At 48.5% G+C, this 22,421-nt stretch overlaps 1 protein-coding gene across 5 annotated transcripts; it reads left to right on the forward strand.

The window, feature by feature from the left end:
- The first annotated feature begins 1,919 nt into the window (after positions 1–1,919).
- mpp3a (MAGUK p55 scaffold protein 3a) lies at positions 1,920–22,421 on the forward strand. Of its 5 annotated transcripts, none has more exons than XM_086184265.1 (20): positions 1,920–2,100; positions 8,287–8,349; positions 8,453–8,571; positions 9,455–9,532; positions 9,910–9,990; positions 10,180–10,317; positions 10,405–10,486; positions 12,426–12,511; positions 13,392–13,466; positions 13,615–13,811; positions 14,319–14,383; positions 15,184–15,204; positions 16,435–16,476; positions 18,202–18,273; positions 18,921–19,076; positions 19,213–19,293; positions 19,382–19,475; positions 19,914–20,022; positions 20,252–20,380; positions 20,748–22,421. In XM_086184265.1, exons 2-20 carry the CDS (start codon positions 8,313–8,315, stop codon positions 20,925–20,927), a joined length of 1,842 nt encoding a protein of 613 aa, XP_086040391.1. In that variant the 5' UTR covers positions 1,920–2,100; positions 8,287–8,312; the 3' UTR covers positions 20,928–22,421. The 5 variants fall into 5 exon arrangements, with proteins under 5 accessions (XP_086040391.1, XP_086040393.1, XP_086040395.1 ...); XM_086184267.1 differs by having other exon boundaries at positions 18,208–18,273; XM_086184269.1 differs by lacking the exon at positions 18,202–18,273.

Genomic DNA, 22,421 nt, shown 5'->3' on the forward strand with positions numbered 1-22,421 from the left:
TCGGTTCATCATGAGGAGAGGCGTCACACTCCTCCCCTCAGGAGCCAGACCCCACCTCAGACCCTGGAAAAAAGCGAATATCAGACATGCGCGAATGCAGGACCAGAGGTCCGACTTCCCCCACATTCAGATCAGTTATTGCTCCTTAATACTGTAGATCCATAAAATCTGTGCAATTAACATGGAAGATTAACTAGAGCCCAACTGGGAGAGCCTTTTCCCTCCTTTCCTCCCTGAACATCTACAGCCGTATACGAACCAGCGTGAGAGGACTTGGTTTGTACTTCGCTGTCGGAGCGAGACCCATTTGAGCTCACGTTCTCAGGGTTACTGACACACCGAGGTGGCGATCTGGAGCGACTCGGGCACAAACAGGGGTTCAGGTTGAACCAGCAGCCTTCTGGTTACTAGGCAGCTCCTCCACCACCTCCTGAGCCACCCTGAATGGACACACACAGTTTGAAGAAAACGGGGATCCATAATTTGTGCGCGCAAGTTCAGGGGCATGTTGTGATGCACGGTTCATTCCTTTACTGAGGTTCATCCTGACCTGCGAGAGAGGAGGGGGGAGCCCCCAGGCACAAAGATGGCCTGGGAACATCCATGATTACCATGTGAATAAAGGGGTATTTGTGTATGTGTGTGTGTGTGTGTGTGGGGGGGGGGGGGTTTACTGGTCATTAAGATGCTGTGTGTCCACTGGGTGAACTACATGTGTGCAGACAAAGCGGATGTGGGCCGCCGCGACCTCTGCCTCGGTCATGCCTGGCTGAGAGGAGCGGGGGAGGGGAGGTTTGTGTTGGATGAAGACCATCAGGTCCAATTAGCCATGACAAGTCTGAGTGGCGTCCTGCCAAAGTGAAGGAGAGGCCTTTTGATCCTGACCTCATCTTCGGCATCAGCTGAGTCACGAACGTCATCTGAGTCGTATAAACTTTTTTTTACATGTCCGAGCCTGAGACGCGCGATAGCGAGAGACGCTGGTGGTCAAAGGTCACTGTGACAGTCACGAAACGTGGAGATTTGATGCCTACCAAAATATAAAGTAGCAGATACGAACGGATGAAAGACGCTCCAACTGCAGGTTCAACACAACGAGAGCTTCCCACATCGCACGCGGCCGTCTTATGCGCTCCATGTTCGACTGCGTTGGAGCTCCCACCTTGGAGCTCCCACCTTGGAGCTCCCACCCCCAAGGAGGCTGTGTGTTCGTCAGCAGGACTACAGGAAGACTTTCACCCAGTCTGGTGGAGGAGTGCAGCAGGAGCTCTGGTTTGGCTCTGAATCACTGCCCAGATATGCTGATGAGCCGGTGACATCACACTGAGTGGGAAAGGTGACGTTTACTCAACTCTTAAATAAGTTTCTGGATTATTTTCCTTTTTTTAAACCTTGCAATTGTTTACACACATCTGGCTGTAGGAGTCCTGCACATTTTCATCAGATCCTGACGGACCTGCGCCCCCCCCGGCGGGTGGAGGTCTGAGCTGTCTGAGTAAACTTGTATTTACAAAACGTTTCCCGTTTTCCTTTATTTTTTAATTTTAAAACTGTACTCTTTTTTTTTTACGTCAGATTTGCTTTGAATTTAAAATGGTTGCAACTTCCAAAACAATTTTTAAAAAAGCATCTGATTCCAGCTTGCTGATCGGAGGATAACAGGAACAAGTAATTGTTCATAAATGACCTTTTAGTTTCTAATTTTAGAGAAACGCATCAACGTCTTTGTGACTCAGCTGACACGACAATGTATGAGAGGCACAAACACGCGTGCCGGCAGCGAAAGCTCCTTCTACTTCATCATGGGCTGATTTTGAGAGCTCATCAGAGATGCGAGGGGAGGGGCTGAGGGAGAGAGAGAGAGAGAGAGAGAGAGGGAGAGGAAGAGGGGAAGAGGCGGACACTCGGTGGCAGCAGGTTTGTGAGAGCAGCAGCCAGAGGAGGAGGAGGAGGAGGAAGAAGCGGAAGGAGGGAGGAGGAATCCGAGCTAGAGGAACAGTGTGGCTGCAGTCAAGAGGAACACAAACACACACACACACGCAGAAAGAGAGAGAGAGCGAGAGAGAGAGGCAGAGAGAGAGGAGGAGATACAGAGAGAAGGTAAGATCCCACTCATTTCCATCCATCTATTTAACACCTTCTCGCTACCAGTGTGAACATGTTGATCAGCTGGCAGACGGGATGCTGTTTTCCTTTTCTCCTCCGTCTGCCAGCTGACGGCACGCTGTACGAGGGGAGAGCACTGCGGAGTGATGCAGGGAGGCTGAGGGGAGAGAGAGAGAGAGAGAGAGGCAGGGAGGGAGGGAGGGAGGGAGGGGATGGGGGGGCCGGTATTATTCTCCACACACATGAGGACATAAGAATAGCGAGGGAGAAAGAGGAGGGGAGAGATAATAGACGTCTGCCTCCGCTCTGCTGTGCAGTGGTGAGGGGGCTGGCTGGTGGGTGGAGGGGCTGTAGCAGCAGCAGCAGCGTGTCAGCTGTCACTACTTTCCCTCCATGTTGGGAATCGCACAAGTTTGTGTCCGACCACACCCTCTGCTGCTGATGAGATTAGATGATGGTGATGATGACGATGCTTTTGTGTTTGCATCGCTTACTGTCACCTCCCGTTACTGCCAGATTAGCTGCATGTGAGCCCGATCCTGGGGGCCGGAGCTTTGTCTGTCACTGTCAGCTGTGTATGTGTGTGTGTGTGTGTGTGTGTGTCTGAGCATCACATGCTGGTGAGGTGAAACACTCAGCCTGCCTTATGCTCCTAATAACTGGAGTGGAAAAAGCATCCTCCACCATATTGCAAAAGCTCAGGATGGGAGAGTGCGGTTCTGAAGCGGGGTTGGCCCTCGTCATCTGGCGCCGTGCAGCCCTCTCAGAGGCAGTCTGCTGGGAACAGCTTGACCGGGCATTTGTTGTTTTTACTGCCTGGGTGCCGAAGCGTTTTCAAAGCCTGGGACACAGTGCATGTTCATAAGAGCTGCTTGTGTTGGTGCCTCTAATGACTCCCATACACACACAAGCATCACAATAAGAGCTGCACATCACATGTCTGGGGACAGAGAGAGAGAGAGAGAGAGAGAGAGAGAGAGAGCAGCACCTCACCAACATGATGACATACCACTGAAGCTGGTGGAAACACTGCACCAGTCCACGCGGCCCAGCGGTTTTTTCCACACTTAGTCCATGTTTGCAGGTCCATCTCTCCTTTAAGAGCCTCAGATGGTTGAGAACCTGAGACAGGACGTTCCAGCATGGCCCTGTCACTCACCTACAGGTGCCGGTGCTCCACCAACAACGTGCCATGACACCATGACAAGACAGGAAACAATAATTTAGAGTTTTAAGTGGAAGATAATACATTCAAGACTTTGCCGTTTGGTGCTCAGTGCTAAATGTATCTTTTGTGTCCAACAAAACTACAAAAAACCCAGCAACCTTTGTGGTTGAGCTAAGGGAAGTTTAGGACTGCAAGTGTCTGAGACTTGGGGATGTGAGACGCGTTCGCCCTTAAACATCCTCCTTAAATGTTTCTGGAGTTTAACTTCCGTCGTTTCTCCCTAAATACAAGCGCACAGACGCGAGAAAACCTGCAGAAATGAATAAACGAGTCTAGTAATGTAACAGATGCAGACGACCCTTACAGTCGAGATATGGAGGGGATGTGGGTGACACGCTTCGGCCTTTGAGATCTCCAGAAGGACGGAGCCTTTGGACCACCGTGACCATCGTCTGAGCCCCAAGTGAGGGTAGAATTCTGTTCCATCCTGCAGTGAGGACTCTTCTCAACTACTCAGATACCTCAAGTAAGGACTCAAGACTTTAGAACAAGTGGTCAAACATTTTAGCATAAAGCTAGCAATAGCAAAACCCCTCTGGCTCCCTCTGAAACACAACACATATGTAGTGACCCCGCCTGACTCGAACGGGTCTGGAGGAAGCCAAACCTGCCGCTTGTTGCGTTGTTGTAAACAGAACACCCCACGCTGAGGTTGTTGTGCTGGTTGGACGTGCAGGTTTGAGCTGCTCGAAGATGTAATTGACTGAAATTTGAGGAGAGGGGAAACCCTCAGTTTTATAACCCAGCTCAGCGGCGGCGGCGGCAGCAGAAGCAGCTTAGTGCTATCTTGGTTCTAACAGCAAAGGTCTTACTGGATGACGCATCAGAGACACTCGGGGAGACTCTTGGCCAAGCGTGGATGACTGCACGGGCCAAATGCTCCCCCGCTGAAGTCACACCTCCTGCAGGGTTTCATCAAAGCAGAAAATGAACCAGGGACGGAAAGAATTCAGACAGAAACAGAGAGGTCAAACAGTAACGTGAGGTACGAGGGGCTCGCGCCATCGCCAGGAACAGCGCAGAGGAACATATTGGGTGATATTTTGGCTGTAAATCTGCTCTGTATGCAGCCTGTCATTACCACACGCTCATCTGTGGGCATTTTAGCTAAATGTGTGTGTGTGTGTGTGTGACGAAAGCTGTTATGTGATCAGCTGACTTTAGAGCTTTTCCAGTGACCTCACCGGGACTCCATCATGTTTGTGTGATCTGCAGCTAAGCTCTTAACTAGATTTGGACTAAAAACGTCATTTTTGTTGAGGCCGAAATGCAAAAAAAAAAAAATTTTTTTTTGGAAAAATGGTGATGTCTGAGTCTATTTCTGGATGGGTGGCGATTGGTGATTTGATGTGTGCAGCCGTGAGTCGCGGTGACGCTGATCAGCGAGGATTTGGATTTTGAGGGCCTTTACTGCTGCAAGAACTAAGACCTGCTGGTTGTTGTGAGGAGCAAAGCTGCCGGGAACACGCAGGGGAGAACTTTCTAGTGCGCTTTCTAATATGTCTTTGAGGGAGAGAGCACATCACTCGCTCTCGTTGATGAGCATAGCCGTTCATAACCATGTAACGGCAGCATGAAGTAAGCAATGAGTTTAAAGACTCGTGAGCTGATTCCAGCGGGGTCAGGAAACAAACATCCATTTGTACAATGTTCAGCCAGCAAACTCTCACATGCTAATCTGCAGCACATTCGTTGCTAACCCTCTGGATACGTCCGACTCAGTGTTGACCTCTGGTGCAGTTTCCCTGCCAAGGTGAGCGTGAACGTGTGGAGTTTAGCGACTTTGCCTTCATGTGTTTGCTGGCTGCGTCACGTTCAACATCGCAACACGAGCGCGATCGGCTCGCTCGCGCGCTGTCAATGCGTTGCATCTCTTAGTATTCACAGGTGGGAGCTCCTGAGCCTCCGCGCCAGATGCTTCGGTTTATAAAGGTGTGGGTTTAAAACTTAGCAGGCCTGTTTGGCAGCTAGCAGCTGCTTAGCATGCAGCGTTAGCATAGCCATACTGTGCTGCATGCCTGAAGACTGTATGAAAATAGTGTATCAGCAGGTGTGTTAGTGAGTCACATGACCCCGGGAGCAGTAGTGAATGCCCCCTCTCCTGTGGAGGCTAACAGCCTGAAGTCAGGGAACGCTAGTGGGGGTTTTCTCAGTGTACCTGGGAGTCTAAACGTCAAGGACGTACTTTATTGGCGTTCATTTGAAACAACCCAGCTGCAACACCAGTCAAACATATTCATCGCTCCTCCTGCCCACCGGTGACCTCAGCAGCAGATGAAGTCGCCGTCCCAGGACTTGTACCGACCTGCTGCAGACGGAAATGTTATCAGCTGAACACACACACACACACACACACACACACACACACACACACACACACACACACACACACACACACACACCTCGGGTTTAATTATTTAGAAAAACTTCAGTTGGCCGTGGTTTTCAGCTAATTAATCTTGCATAAATGTGCGTTGGGGTTTTTTTTTTTTTATTCCTTCAGGCTCGTTTTGACAGCATCGCTGGCGGCAATAACAGAGCGAACTCACGATGTAAAGAAGAGATGATGACTAATAGATGAGGATGTGTTATCATTTGTAATCCTTCATCAGACAAAAACGAGGCCTTATAAACGCTACACACACACACACACAAAAGTTATCCTTAGGGAGACGTTCGTCTCGGTTCAAAACATCTATAAGGTCCTAATCAGGCGTCTGATATTTCCCCCGCCAGTTGATTTATTCTTAAATGTTTGAGAAGAGCTAAACTACAGGTAAAGGCAACACTGCAGTGTGGTGTGAAGCCAGTACAGCGAGCTCAGCCAAGCACAGGAGACTCAGGAAAAGAGTTTCCTCCAAAGCAAAAACACTGGATGGGTCGTCAGTGCAACCTTGGCCACGATGACAAATGACCTCTGACGTTCAGGAGGGATTTGTTTGGGCGCAGACAAGATGTGCTCTTGTGTTTTATAATAAAAATTTAAAAAACTCTACCTGAGCAAGCTAACCAGACTTCTTTGCCTCAACTTAAACGCGGCGTTAATGACAAATTATTATTTTTATTTTTTTTCCCCAAACTGACTTGCAAAAGATTCCAGCGGCACAAACCACCGACGACTGTGGAACCAGACTGTCAGGGTGGGAAAGGACCTCGGGATCCTTTGGAATCTCTCAAAAAGCAAACTTGCCGTTGAAGCTGAAACGTTAAATCTGGACAGGGCGGAGCGCTGCTATCAGCTCCATTTCATTAATCATCCCTCCTACAGGCTCAGTCACTCCTAGTAGGTGTGAGGGGAGGAGTCTTATTCATGCGGCGGCTGTTGGTCTCCTGTAAACTCAGAATGAATCATTCATTTCTCCGTCTCCAGAGATATTGTTCAGATATTTTCCTCCTCTGAGTTAAATATAGTAGCGTTTTAGGGAGGGAAGCCCGGCTGAGACCGTCTCTTGCGCGCTAATCCGACTGATTCTCCTGGCAGGACAAAAGAGAGCAACTGCCTCCCTCCTCCCACTCAAGTTGTCCATCCTCTCATCCCTCTCTCTCCCGCTCCCTTCATTATTCATGAGCTCATTACGGTTCCATGTCTCTGCTGAGGTGAACATCAAAGTACTGTGATACCTTTTAAAATGCCGTAGCAGGACTGAGACAATCTGCAGCCGGAGCCTTGAGATTCTCCAGGTTTTCCCTCTGAAGGGCTCGGGCAGGCCTCGCATGGCTGCCGGCGTGTTGGCGAATGTGCAGTTTTGCATCACATGACTGCAAACAAAAACCTTACAGCTCCTACACTCCGAGTGACCGCTGTACAATTGGACAGAACCCTTGAGAACCAAGAAGTAGTCCCACTGTGCTTGAGAGGAATGTTTGAGAATAATTCTTGATATCAACTTTGCTGCAATCCGAGGATGGACGACGGGCATCGGGAGCAGCTCTGAAAGTCAAAACGTCATGATATAACGTAGTTTTTAGACCTCGGCGCCGTCTACGAATGATGTCACAGCTTGTACTTACTTGAACTGATACACTTTGGCCATTGGCGGTATTGTAAATCCAAAGGGTCACAGGTCAGGTGATAATACTGGTTTGTGTCAAGAGTCCTACTGCCAGGGGGAGGAAGTACGAGGAACACCGAGGGGAGTCGCAGGTCACATGATCGATAGCGGCCAGGATAATCCAGCAGTTCTCCTGCTGACAGCATCATCGATCACTCACAGATCCGCCAGGACACAAATACAGACAACATGTTTATATATGTACTACTACTACTACTACTACTACGACTGCTACTGCTTTACCTTTCACATCCAACAGGAAGTCATTGTCGATGTTGCTTCATCGCTACGTCGTGATGCTTTTATTGTGAAGTTATATGACGTAAGTTTTAAAGAGAAGCTTGCGTTCTATCATCGGTGAAAGAAAAAGCAAAGCTCAACCAAGAGCCAGAGTTCTCATTCGTTAGCCGGAGAACGTTTCAGTGTCTGCTGGGGTTTTGTCGCCTGCTGTGGGAACCTCAGTTTTACCTGTAAACAATGGCGCGTTCTGCTGGGTTCGGGGAGAAGAACCCCGCTTCCTCTCGCGCTGTCCAGCCTCCTCTCTGTTTCCTCAGCTCTTCCATCTCTAGGACACAGTGGGTTTGTAGAGGTTTGGGCCCACGCTCCGGCCTGCTGATGCATAGCACCTGCAGCGTAGCTCGGCTCGGCTCTGAAATGCAAGCAGGCTTACGCATGCACACCTACTCAGTCGTGGATGAGGCAACTGTCAAACGCAGGCTGGATTTATGTCATGACGCCTACGAGGAGGCGATGTACGTCTATAATTACCACACGCGTGTCCCTAGATGCTCCTTCATCGGGTCACACGAATACTAGAGCACCATCCTTCGTCTGGACAGCCAAGGCTCCCATCTGTACGGGAGTGTAAGGAGATGATGAGTGTGATTTTCTCCCTCCCAGGTTTCCCCTCCTCACCTCCCTGACCCATGAAAGAAGCCATGCCGGTCCTCACAGCAGGAGCAGGTGAGACGAGCTGGCACAGATGCTCCACATACTGTTGCGGGCTTGCTGTCCTCCATCTGATCACGGTAAAACCGCATCCTGTGCTTCCTCCACTCCTCTGTAGGGCTACACGAGACGCTGGCCCTGCTGACCTCTCAGCTGCGTCCTGACGCCAATCACAAAGAGGACATGGTGTTCCTCAAAGATGTCTTCAGCGAGAGGAGCCTGGGATACCTGATGAAGGTGAGGAGGCAGCAACGAATCATTCCCAATCCTTTCCTCTAAATGTCAGGACAGGAAATCTCTAGCTGCCTTCTAAAATAACCCGCTGAACACGGTGGAGCCTGACAATGTGAAAACCAGGTACCAGCATTGTGTTCATGCGAAAAAACAAAACCAAAAACAGGAAAGTTCCTGCTGGGAAAGGGTTCCAATAGATTAATAAGTAGAACTTAAAAAAAACAAAAAAACACGGGGTCTTTCTGGGTGAGTCTCCATGTACTCCCTGTTCCTGCTGGGTTCTCTCCGGTACTCCAGCTTCCTCCCACAGTCCAAAGACATCAAGAGGGACCAGGTTAATCCAGACTCTAAATTGACCGTAGGCGTGGCTGGGAGAGCCAATGGTTGTCTCTCTAGATGTGTTGGTCCTGCCATGGACTGGTGACCTGTCCAGGGGGAAGGCTGCTGGGATAGGCTCCACCCCCCCATGACCCTTAACAGGAGAAGAGGTGGAGGATGGATGGATGGATGGATGGAATTCAGAAGTTGTACTTCCTGTTGAAACAAGTGCTAGACTTCGTCTCCGTTCAAGCTGTCCCTCTATCTGAGGCCTGTCCAACGGCTTCCAGCAGAAGCCCCGCCCACAAAATTCAGTTCAGCAGGAAACACACTTTTGGGATTTGCTAACAAAAACTTTGGAGTCCCAATAATACATTTTTTCATCACACTTGTATTCTTTTTTTTTTTTTTTTACGTGTGAGAAACAGCCGTTCTGTGTCGATGGTTTTGCTCTCCGATCGGTTTTCTGCACAACCAATCAGTTCGAAATCAGAATGAAGACCCAGAAGTAAGAGCTGTTTCCTGAATTCATCAAATTATGAAGGAACTAAACGTGTTTGTGCCGCAGATCCATGAGAAGCTGAGACAGTACGAGAGGCAGAGTCCCACACCTGTCCTTCACAGTGCCTCGTCCCTGGCTGAGGATGTAGGTTCACCACACACACACACACACACACACACACACACACACACACACACACACACGCACGCACACACGCACGCACACAGATTTGACACAATAAGCAAGCTCCAACACAGAAGCATCGCAGGTATCAAAAGTGAATTTTAATGTTCTCAAAGTGCTGAATCATCCTGATGCTCGTCTAATGAACCTCCACATCCTGCTGCTCTCGCCGGTTATCGCCGGGGAAACTGCTGACCTCAGCAGCTCACCTCTTATCTTACCCTCTGTGCATGTTTTTGTATGTCTGCATTAATCTACGGTAAAACATCAAGCGTGCTTTACCGGTAAACGCCGGGGTCACGGCAGGTCTTCGCTCACGCTTCACATGTGACGGGCAGGTTGCAGAGGAGCTGCAGACTGGGCCCATGAGCACGGAGGAGAGGGAGCTGCTGCACCTGCTGAGCTCCCCGCATCTCAAGGTAAACACACTTCCAGTTCTTGACAGGAACATGGCGACCCACAGTAAACCGCCACCAATCCAAAGACTGAGCAAACAGAGCTTTGGCTCTACTAGATACCAGGAGCGTCACCCTTTCCAGCCCTCTTTCTTTTTGCCAACTCATGCCTGAAGCTGTTTATAGCCCCGTGTGCGCTCCCTGTCCCATCAGGCCGTTCTCTCGGTGCACGACACAGTGGCGCAGAAGAACTTTGACCCCGTTCTGCCACCGCTGCCAGACGACTTCGAGGACGAACTGGAGGAGGAGTCGGTGAAGATTGTCAGGCTGGTGAAGAACAAGGAGCCTCTGGTGGGTTGTGGTGGAGGGGGGAGAGTGGGACGGAGCAAGTAGCTCTTTTTTTTTTTTCAAACGATCTTCTCTCTCGCTGTTCTCCAGGGAGCCACCATCAGGCGAGATGAGGCCACCGGGGCGGTGATTGTGGCTCGGATCATGAGAGGAGGCGCAGCTGACCGAAGCGGTGAATTGCACTTCCTGTCTTGTTTGTCACCTGTGGTTCCCCGAGGGGGTCACATGACTACTGGGGCGTAAAATGGGAACAAAAACGGGAACTTTAAATAATTCAGAGTTTGCGCAGCGCTTCAATATGAATGAGCGCCCCTGGAATTCAAAGAAGTTGCTCATTAAGTTCATCACCTCCTGATAACCCACATTGCCTGCATGATGAGTGGAGACCTGTACTGGTTGTACTGGCTGCTCTGGTTTGCCAGAATGAAAATGCTTCTTCTGTAGACTCTCCAAGCTGTCAACACATGAAATGGATGAGTCATTTTATAGGGTTCGCGTGTCTCTCAGAACAATTTAACCTCCATTTTACAGCAGAAACGGTAACGATGGAGTAAACTTGGTGCTACTTCATCCTAAAAGTGTATTTTGCCCTTTCAAGAACTCGCAAATAGTTGTGTAACAGACGTTCTTACCCGCCTGCAGCACTTTGTGAATTCAGAGTGCGCAAAGTACCAACCACGTACAATTAGCTTGAAGCTAATGGAGACTCATGGCTAACATCAGCTACAGCAACAACAGTGCAGTAAACTCGTCCAAAAACGTCCGTTTACAAGGTCTTACAAACATCATGTGGTAGAATCCAAGCCTTTCATATCCAGCTAAATGCTCAGAAACCCACAAAAACTTTGATTTGACCGAAAAAACACCACCACCTTGTCACACTTGTGGTTCTGTGCTGCTGCTAGCACAAAGCTAGTTGACGCAACTGAAGATTCAAGCTAGTCGCGTGACGGTTTGCTTTAGCTCGTGTCAAACTTCTTCTGGATCACGGCGCAGACAGCTGGATGGTGACAGAGTGGATTACACCAGATTTCTGCACTCGTGAGATTTTGAATGAACCTCTTTGGACAGTCGCTGTCGTTAGCTGTCAGTCACCCCTCGTTTGAAGCCCCGTCTTCGTGGCTGGCTCTTTCTGGATTCTGGAGTCATAAAGGAGAAGTAATGCAGGAGGAGAAAAAAAAAAAAAAAAACTTCTTCGTGAGGCCAAGCCATCTAGTTGTTAGTACTTTTGCTCAAAGGGGAACACTAACTAACGTGACGAAAGTGCAAAGTGTGACAGCAGGACAAGCTAATAAGTTCCCAGCACGATTGTGAGTGAGGAGATTGCGGTATTGTATTAGCGTAGCCCCGAGGCAAGCTGAGCCACCAGGATGCCTCGAGAGGCCCCTGGTTTTTACATCAGTGTGACCGCACTGAAAAATGAGAGGAACTATTTCACACACACACACACACACACACACACACACACACACAAAATGCGTATATATGTGGGATAACAAATGAAAATGCACTAATGGCTGTCAGATGAAAGCTGCAGGGTAGAGAGAGAGAGAGAGAGAGAGAGGGAGAGAAGTGTTGCAGCTCAGCAGCCGAAAGAGAAAAATGAGACGGATCCGCGTGGTCGCTTGTTTGAAACCAAATTCCCCGAAGAATCAGTCACACCGAACAAAGATTCAGGAAAGGCTCCTGTCATGATGGTAACCATGGTAACCGAAGCCACATGCAGGCGCGCGCGTGTCCCATGTGGCATTACAAACATGTACGCTGCCGATGAAAACCAATTAGTGACCGTCGCAATTAATAATTAATGTCTTCCTCCTTTCTGCTGCGTCAACTGACAGAAAAAAAAAAAAAGAAGAAGCTCTCATCTGTTTGTGTTGGAGGCTGCGGTTGGTTTTCAAATGAAGCCTCAGGCCCGCGTGTGTCTGAGAAATGCTGGCATGAACATTCGAACACACCAGCAAGGGGCCTCCGGCTCCTGGGGGGACCGGCATGTTGATCTCACTCCTCACACCCTCTGGTTCCATTGTTGCGGCCGCAGATCGAAACAGTTCTGGTGTTACAGAGCCACTGATAGAACAAGAAGTTCTGTCCCTCTCTTCTTCCCGCAGGCTTGGTCCACGTAGGAGATGAACTCAGGGAAGTCAACGGCGTCTCGGTGATCCACAAGAGACCCGACGAGATCAGTCAGCTGCTGGTGAGGCAGACGGCAGCTACAGATTTAGAGCGTAGCGGAAAAGACAGGCCGACGTAGCGAGTTTGGAAAAAAACTGGAGAGAAGGCTTGCAAAAAGAATCGTGAATTTCAGTTGAACGATTCCGGCATTCCCAGTCTTCGCACCGCTGCTGTCCCTCGGTTCACGCGCAGACTTGCTCGATCCCACGAGGTTGCTACTGCTGCTCCCTCTCGTCTGTGGCTTTGGGACGTTTGATTTGGCCACAAAACAAAAGCTTTTAGGACGAGAAGTTCATCCACAAATGTTTAAATTATCCTGCCAACAGACCAACAGACGCCACGTGATCTCCCCGGTGGAGGTGAACAGACATGTATTTTCCCTCCATAGGCGTTTTCAGATAAACCCATTATTTCCTGTAACAGAACCTTCAGGAATTCGATTAGACGAAACAAAATCAAATAAACAGAATCTGGACTTTGTGAATCTAAATGAAGCTGAATGTGGGAAGTAAATGTCCCTCTTTAATTTGCAGGAACATTTTTTTTACTATCATTGTGGCTTTTAAGAGGATAAATACTTGTTTGTATTTGCCCCTAAAAAAAAAACAAGTAGTGATAAATGCAGTATCGTCTACATTTTTTTTTTTTTTTATTAAAAACCTGCTTCCTGTTTTCCATACATTGAGTTTAAATGATTGACAAGAATCAAAATGGCTTCCATGATTCAGAAATCTTACTGGCCGTTTGTCTGTGTCAAAGTATGTATGTCCGTGTTTTCGCCACTATTTCTGTACTGCACTTCTGCCGACTCACTGAGAGATACTGTAGTCGCTGCTGTTGTCATGTTGGCGCCGGGGTCAACTCCTAAACTAACGCCGTGACCTCGGTTCTGTGTGGTCCAGTCCCAGTCCCAGGGCTCCATCACTCTTAAGATAATCCCCGCCATCAAAGAGGAGGACCGACTGAAGGAGAGCAAGGTGAGCGTCCAAACTCGTGACTCCAGTAAAGTCCGTACACCGAATAAAGATCTTTGAATATTTAAGGATGAACCCTCCTGGGGGGGTCGGTTGGACCCTCAAGCCGGTTCTCCGCTCGTCTCCTGAACATTCCGACTTCTTCCTCCAGGTGTACATGAGAGCCTTGTTCGACTACATCCCCCTGGATGACAAAGCGACACCCTGCCAAGAGGCGGGACTCCCCTTCAAACGGGGCGACATCCTGCAGGTCGTGACCCAGGATGACCCCACGTGGTGGCAGGCCAAGCGGGTGGGAGACAGCAACCTGCGGGCCGGACTCATCCCTTCCAAGCAGTTCCAGGAAAGGTGAGAGCGCCCGGAATCAGCGAGGAAGAGAATCGGCCGCAGGCTGGATGTTTATTTCTACCAGCCATTTGTAATCTGTTAAATCCACATTCATGTGTTCCACTTTGAGGGGTCAAGTATGATTAGATGGAGGGGGAGAAAAAAACAAAACAAAACCAACAAAAACCCTGCAGCCTTGAACAGGCGCGCGCTGATACTGGAGGTGTCATAATCCATCAGTAAGATGATCAGAGCAGACTGGGAGATCCATGCCAACGCTGCTGGAGTTAATAACCACAGATAAAGAGACACGGGGGTGGGGGGGGGGCAACCTGAATGGCTTCTTAAGCATGTTAAATATGTTTAGGTTCTGCTGACATTTACGTTTGACAGATAAGACTGTCGTTCATGTTTGAATCTTTTATTCCACCTCTGTGACATTTCCCTCTTTACCCTCCGCTCACTGTAATCTCTCCTCCTGGCTTCAACCTCCTCTGGTTCTTTGTTCCATACCACTCGTTCCTCCAGGCGACTGGCCTACCGGATGAAAATGGGCACGCTTCCGAATCCAAAATCCCCTAAAAAGCCTGTCTGTAAGTTTCTGCTTCCCAGGATTCTCCTGCATCTTCAGCTTTGTCTCAGACTCTTCGCTCTCTGGCAGTTTTCCTTTCCTCCTCCACATTTATAGAACAAAAACTGCAGCCGTGCCTCCGCTGAGATTCATCAACCTTTGTTGCTAGTAATTGGCATTCTCGGAGGCATTAGTATTCACTGTCAGCCCTCCGTGTTGCTGTGTAGACATGTTGTGTGTTTTTCTTTTTTATAAAAGGGATGAGGGGGAGACGGAGGGGTGGATGGAGGGATGACATATGAATTAATCTCTTTCATGTTTTCTCCATCTGGCCAGTGAGCAAGCGAGTTAAGCTTAAACGGCTCCAACAGGCGCCCCCTCTGGGATACATCTCAACAATACGTTCCTCTTCTCACTTCCTTACTCCATACTATGGCGCTGGCGTGTAAACACCCAGGTGAGGGCAGTGGTGGCTCTCTTCGTGGCGTATAAGCTGCAGGCGATCCGATTAGGCCTGAGCCACGGGGAGACAACAAGAGCTTAGCAATATGGCAGCTAGCCCTGCTACGCCAGGCAGCGGCACGCCTGCAGGGGCTCCGACTCCCCTCCACAGTCCTCCAGTTCCATGAATTCCCGAGCTTAACTCCCAGCAGGGGTTCTTGAAATGTGGGTTCCGGCTTGCTGCATCATTTTGAGGGTCCTCTTTTATTTATTTATCTTTAAAAAATCGATCAAGAATAGACATTTTTCATGAAGAATGTGTCTGTCGTTGACTCTAATAATGTTTCACACCATCTTCTCTCTTGCTGCAACTTTTATCAGACGACCAAGGATGTGATAAAGGTGGGTACACGTGTCTCCATCGCCACGACTCATCCCGATACGCTACGCATCCACACTAGAAATATAGGAACATAAAGGGCTGTGTGTGTGTGTGTGTGTGTGTGTGGTAGGTGGGATGGGGGGGGGGGGACTTTATATGTGCAAATGGGGTGTGCATTTGGGATTTCTACTGCTTCTGCTTCCAGCTTAATTCCTCCCCTCCTGCTGTTACTGCACCAGCCCAGAATAGAGTGTGTGTGTGTGTGTGTGTGTGTGTGTGTGTCTTTCTGTTCCCATGTGAACCAACCTTTGACAAAACCAACCAACACTGTGAGGACATTCTGGCTGATCCCCACAACTCCAAAGCGGCGTTTCAAGGTCAAGACTTGGTTTTAGGCTCGGGGTTAGACTTAGGTCAGGGTTAAGATTAGAGCAAAGGGCTAGGAGAGGCATTATGTCAACTGATCGTCACAAAGACAGGGTGTGTGTGTGTGTGTGTGTATGTGTGTGTGTGTGTGTGTGTGTGTGTGTGTGTGTGTGTGTGTGTGTGTGTGTGTGTGTAGGCAGAGCAGGCATCCCTAGAGACTTTAGTCCGGCCGAGCAGCGGTTGTTAACAATAACAATAGCTCCTCTCTTCTTTTGTGTCGTCTCTGTCCCCTCATCTTTTGTTCTGATTTTCTCTCCTCATCCTCTTCTTCAGCTGCTGTTCTCCACCCATACTTTCTTTGTTTATCACCCCCCCCCCTCCTCCACCCTCCACAAAAACAAACCCCATGTCACTCGTCATCTATGAGTAGAGGCAGGTGTAGAGGCTTGTTTCCTGTTGTTCGGGGAGTTGTAGCGATGTGCGGCTGTTTGTAGCTTAGCTGCTGCGACCAGGAGCGCTCCCGTCTCTGGCTCACAGAGTCTCTGCTCACAGCTGGCTCCCCTCCAGATGAAGGAGAGCCACCTTTTCTCTCTCTTCTCTTCTCTCCTTGACTCTCCTCCTCTCTGTTTGTCAGATGTCTTCATCAAGGCTTTGTTGCCCCTAATAGCGTTCCTCCATTATCTCTTGGCTGCTCCCTCCTCTCCCGCTGTCTCTGCCTGCCTGCTGCCTGTCGGCCCCGCCTGCCCTCTCCAGTGCCAGTGGCCCACCCCCCTCCTCCTCCTGCTCCTCCTCCTCTTTAACTCCTCCACCCCTCCTATTCCTTGACTCTTCCAGGTCTCTTACCCAGTGCTTACCCCCTCTTTTCCCTGCTTGCCTCCCTACAGAAGACTGTGACTGTGAGGGCTATTTCAATGGACAGTACATAGGTGAGAGCGTGCATATTCTCCATCTCCTTCTCCCTCTCTGCTCTTTGCCTGTTGCAGCCTGGCTGTGTGCTGGTTCCCTGGATGCTGGGTTGACTCTAGGTTTGACCTGGGAGGCCCCCGGGGTTGAGGGACAGGAGGCCCTGTAGGGGTTCAGGTCTGGGGTCTAGGCAAACTAAAGCTCTTTCCCAACCCGACCTGGAAGTGTGGGAACCTCAAACACACCTGGGCCTCACTGGGGTTAAAGTACCCACCTAAAAAAACCTGCCAGGGAGCCTTTGCGAGCAGTTGGTTAGCAGTTGCTAATTATAGCTAAAAACATTTTAACACCACATGAAAATGTTCACGGAAGGTAAATGGTTACTGCTCGTGGATCAAGTGTTGAACACAGTCCTGGTGCTGGGCTATCAAGAAGCTAATACTTAAACTAGTAGTGCACAGTTGTGGTTTTACACAGCCGTACCAGCCGTGTTGGTACCTTTTGGCAAACTGAAGCGCTTCAAAACCAAGACAATCAGTTCCTGAACTTTGTGGTCACAAACAAAAACAAAAAAAGGGGGGGGGGGGGTGTGGTTCCTCCAACAGTCAGACGAAAGGTTCCTCTTGTCAGACTGAACCTTAAATAGACGGACATGAAACCTTAGATTTGTAGGAACTAGAAGAGAGAGTAAAAAAGGAGAAGCAGAAATGTAAAACAAAAAAAGAAAACCTAACCACTTCTAGTATTTGCACACAACTGTGTTTGTTTTGTACAAATACTGTCTGTGTAGACTCTTAATTGTATTCATAAATAGTTAATAGCCCTGAGGGGTCATATAAAGAGGATTCATAAAGAAGATGGTTTAGAGTTAAACTAGTAAAAAGCCAGTTCTAAATCACAGTGAAAGTTTTAAAATTCTTAAGTTTCTTCAGCGGAAGTTTTCTCGAAAATTTGATACCGGAAGAAGTAGTATTTCCTGAAATAATCGAGCATGATAAATTACTGCGAAACTATTACGTTTTTCTACTGGAAAGAATAAAATTGAACATAAAAAAGTTGAAATACAAATATTTTCACGATGAATTGATATTCACACATCTTGAAAAGTAGCTGTTTTCTTTCTCTAGGCTTTTTTTAATAATAATTCTTGAATTGCATCACCCCTGGGATGCCAAGTTACCTTCAGGCTTTAAGAGTCCTGGGCCCCTTCCTCCGACCTCCCCTCCCTCACCCCCCTCCCGTCAGACACCGCCTGTTTGCTCCTCCACATTCCTGCTGCTGGGATGATGGTGCACATCATCTCAACACAGCTGAGGGAAACAGTGCCCTCTCTCTGTAGCACAGGAAACCTTCAACACATACACATGCCTCCTATGAACCAGTACATTTAGCACTCTGCTTGGAGCTGTAACCCCCCCCCCCCCCCAACCACACACACACACACACCCCTACCCTCCAACCCCACCTTGGCCCTATGCCACCCCACCCCCCCACCCCACCCCCCCCCAGCTTCATGGCAGTGTTTGGATCCTCCTAAACCTCCCGCCCGCCCCTGCATTGATAACTAACTATGGCTGCTGCTGCTGCTGCCGCTGCTGCTGTGGCCAGTGCCCCCCCCACCCCCCCCACCCCCTACCCCACGAGGGTCTTGCTGTGTTGGACGCATTGCACACTCAACCAGGCACGTTTGCTGCTCGTTCACCCCGTGTGTAGGTGTGAGGCTGAGTTGTGTGATGCTCTAACACCAGATATAGTCTCTCCTAAGTGTAAAGCAGTGGCGCCCTCCTGTGGCCAGGTGTTTTCCTGGGAATTTTATTCAGGTACAGTGCCCGGCTCATTCCCTCAGGTATATATTACCACTGACAGGGGGGATACAGGCAGACCTGACCAAGGGAGACCCTCGGTCAGTGGGACGTGGGGGTCTCCCAGGGCCAGGCTGTCCTGTCTGTCCTGCCTCAGCACTGTAGCCTCGTTTAAAGCAGCATGCCTTGTTTGGACCTTAACATTAGAAAACGTTTATCTGGGGTCACTGAAATATGTCTTTAACTCATATTATTTATTATTTAGAGTCTGTAATTTCACCTGTTAGTCAGTTGCATGTGATCCAAGTTTTATCTGATGCTTGCTGACTAAATTAACTCCGCTAAAAAAAAAAAAAAAAAAAAAAAAATCTCTCACTGTCACGTAGCTCAGTTATTTCGTTGCTACTTTCACCCATGTGCACTTCTCACGAAGGGTTTTTAAAGTATGACCATTGAGGGCTGGTTTCTATTAAAAGCATGTTTGTTTGCTGCACTAACAACTTTATCTTCAAGCACAAATGTTTTTATCCTGGTTGTAGTATGTGACATCTTTTGTAGGATTTTTTTTTGTTTGTTTGTTTTTTTTGCAGCTTATAGAATCTAACCATGGATCCCTTATACTCTCTGCTCCTTCTCCGCCTCCTCTATCTCTGACCTCGCTGTAGCTGGTCTCCGGAGGAGCTTCCGCTTGAGTCGCAAAGACAGGCAAGGATCTTCGGGCGAGGGCTCTGATCCTGGAGATTCGGATTTCTTGACCTATGAGGAGGTGACGCGCTACCAACAGCGGCCAAATGAGAGGCCTCGTCTGGTGGTTCTGATCGGTAAGAGTCAAAGGTTAATAGTCGCCGTGGCTAAGCATGATTGTTGATGATGATCCGTTTTTGTTTTTTTTTCATTTCCGTGCTCAGACAAGACAAGGATGTTATTCGTGATTCTGTTTACCTTCATTCCAAAAAGGTTCTCTCGGAGCGCGCATCAATGAACTCAAGCAGCGGGTGATTGCTGAGAACCCACATCGCTATGCAGTAGCTGTCCCACGTGAGTCTCTCTGGACATAATGGGCCGGCAACACATCGCATTGGCGTGCCGTCACATCCCGTTAAGTTCCCCTGTTGTGACCTCACAGATACCACCAGGCCCAAGAAAACGCACGAGAAGGAGGGTGTGGAGTACCACTTTGTCACCAAACAGCAGTTTGATGCCGACGCCCTGAATAACAAGTGGGTTCTTGTCATCTACACACGGATGGAGTCCCCAGAGCTATTAGCTGGCTGTTAGCTTAGCACAAGGAGTGGTAGTGGATGGTAAGGTTAGCATACCTCCATTTTGCCTTGCGTCACATCACTGCACCAGAACAGGAAAATAGTTCCAGCAACACATTTGATTCTAAAATTAGAATCTGTCACTGTTTTGAATGATCATTTACAGGCCACAGCTGTTGTGAACAACAATATTTTATAGCTTTGACGGGTGTATGCTACGCAGCCCATCCACTACCACTCCTTGTGCTAAGCTAACAAGTATTCAGTTGGACTGAGAGGGCAGCAAAGTGGAGAGAAGGGATCTATCTTCCTGTCTGGCTCTGGGGAAGACAGACAATTAGAACATTTACCAAAAAGTTTAAGGTGTTCCTTTTAAGAGCTTTTGTTCTCCCTCAGGTTCATTGAGCACGGGGAATACAAGGAGAACCAGTATGGCACCAGTATAGAGGCTATCCGCTCTGTGCAGGCCAAGAATAAGATGTGTATCGTGGACGTGCAGCCTGAGGTAGGTCGACCGTCTTTGCTTGCTGTAACCACAAAAGCTTCACAGTCCAGGACCATGAGTCACTGATCCGGTGTCGGTTGCAGTCTGCCGGTGACTGGGGACAGGAAGTCATGTCACATCGTCTCACTGTGGCTGAGCATCACTGTTGACTTTGTCTGATTGTATTTGTTCTGCGGACTTCGCTGTTTGCTGCTTTGTTCTATTATGTATCAATCTCCCGCCCCTCCAGGCCCTGAAGAGGCTGCGGACAGCCGAGTTCAAGCCCTACGTTATATTTGTCAAGCCCCGAGTCCCTGAGAGCAGACGTCGCCGCACCACCGCCACCTCACCAGGAGGGGGAGAGCATGGCCGCATTACGGTGAGTGATCACTGTTCTCCACTGAGGGAGGCTCTGATATTGCAGAGACAGGCGGGCAAGAGCGCCTAGTGTCCAGTGAGTTGAAATAAAGTCTGGACAACTCGATGACAACGGCAGACGAGCAGCAGCCAATCAGAATGTCGAACTGCTGTACTCACGAAACTCAAACGTGCGTCTTGTGCTGTGAACCACCTTCGACAAAAGAGGAACTTGCAGGTGCAAGTGCTTCATCTCGAAGTTAAGGAGAGGAAGGAATGAAAACTATAAAGACGGTGCAATTTCTTGACGTGTTCCAGACTAAACCACATCAACCAGTGCTCCTGTGTGTGTGTGTGTGTGTGTGTGTGTGTGTGTGTGTGTGAGACAGGATGATGACCTCCAGGAGATGCGCCAGTCTGCTATTCAGATTGATCAGCAGTATGGACACCTGGTGGACCGGGTCCTGATCAAGGAGGACTCAGCCAGTGCCTGCGTGGAGCTAAGAAGCATTTTAGAAAGACTGGAACGAGAGTCCTTCTGGGTGCCTCTTGGCTGGGTGCGGACCTAAAGAGACCCTGCTGCATCTTCCAGAGGAGCTTCAGCCTACCCACCCGATCCTGCACCGGTCTAGTCCTAATGAGCCCATTCCTTCCTCCTCCAGGCCCACTGGGAGCCTGCTGGACTTCCTCTACCTGACACAGAGCCGGTCAGGCAGTGACTGAGGCACCCAAGGGACAGGATGATGTCAGAGGAACACCTCGTTATCCGCGGTGTTACAGCAGGTTGTCAGATCCACTTCCTCCAATGATCCACCCTTTCTCTCGCCATATTCACTGCAGAGACGAGCAACGGGGTGAAAGTTTGTGGTTTACAAAGTGTTTTATTCCTCACATCGTCACGCTTTCTAGTCGTACGGTTCACTAGGGTGTATCAGGTCGGGGATCCTGCTCAGGATTGCTCAGTCAGTCGGATTTATTGTGTCTCCTGTTGGAGTACTTCTAGTAGCATGTTTTATTTTGTTTCAAAAAAATTGTATTTAATTCAATCACAGAATGCTTCCTCGACAATATGAAACGCGACCACACATTCAGCAGACGTAGGTATGAAATCATTTAAGTGAATGTTGTTTGAAACTTTTTTTTTTTGCAACAACAACAACAAAAAAAATATATATATATAATTTCCACACATGAATAGAAACGGAATGTGAGAATTTAATTTTCTACTAGTTTTCAGGAAACGCATGACATCTGATTATTTAATCTTACATGTAAATACTGTAAATGTCAGCTCCTCGTGTGCCAACGAACGATGTCGTAGCACTTCAATGCAAACCTGTTTACCTTCCATCCCCGGGAACCCACGTCTGTTTGTGTGTAAACCGACATTGTGCGCAGATTTATGGGCGGACGCCACCGTGTACGTTCGTACACCAACGTGCTTCGCTCCCGTTTCATACAAAAACAACTGAGTGTCTTTGCACTTGTCTGTACTTTTGACAGCTTAAGAGGGAATGACGGCAGTTACTGCTTTTAGTCGTTTCCGCAATTAGTTGATTAACGATTAGATTAGCAAAAAGAAATTAACGATTTCAGATTAAAGTCACTTATCAGGCAAAATAACAGACGTTCCTCATTTTGTTGTCCTTACGAGCAAACTGTGTTCATAGGTGTTGGCTAATCAATCAGTTTTGATCTATACCCTTGGGGCTTTAGCGAATTGGTTTTCTTTTCTATTTTACTGTTTTCTAATTTAGTTGCAGCCCTCTTCTGCTGTATACAGAGGTGACGGTGAATGTGTCATTTTGTCTTTTCAAATCAAAGCAGAAACAATTAGAAAATCACATTAAAGTGAACAAATGAACTCTTACTCTTCTGCCGGTGTGTGTTTGTGCTGAAGCACGAAAACACCTGCAGATACCCCCCACTTTTTTCTTTTTAAACAAACAACATTCCCTTGATTTTTCTCATGTTCTGTATGTTGGTGTGAATAAAGAAACCCAGAATGTTGAATTGGAAACGTGACGTGTAAAATGTGCCATATTAAAGCTAGCTGAATCAGA

Source organism: Aulostomus chinensis, chromosome 18 (genome assembly GCF_037954235.1).
Source record: "Aulostomus chinensis isolate RoL2024-O1b breed Wild chromosome 18, RoL_Achi_v1.0, whole genome shotgun sequence".
Taxonomy (NCBI): Eukaryota; Metazoa; Chordata; class Actinopteri; order Syngnathiformes; family Aulostomidae; genus Aulostomus; species Aulostomus chinensis.

Bases quoted from the DNA above. Each gene is read 5' to 3' on its own strand.
- mpp3a (XM_086184265.1), top strand. From the start codon at position 8,313: ATGAAAGAAGCCATGCCGGTCCTCACAGCAGGAGCAG. The intron at 8,350-8,452 runs GTGAGACGAGCT...ACTCCTCTGTAG, and splicing joins GGTCCTCACAGCAGGAGCAG to GGCTACACGAGACGCTGGCC. The intron at 19,294-19,381 runs GTGAGTCTCTCT...GTGACCTCACAG, and splicing joins CTATGCAGTAGCTGTCCCAC to ATACCACCAGGCCCAAGAAA.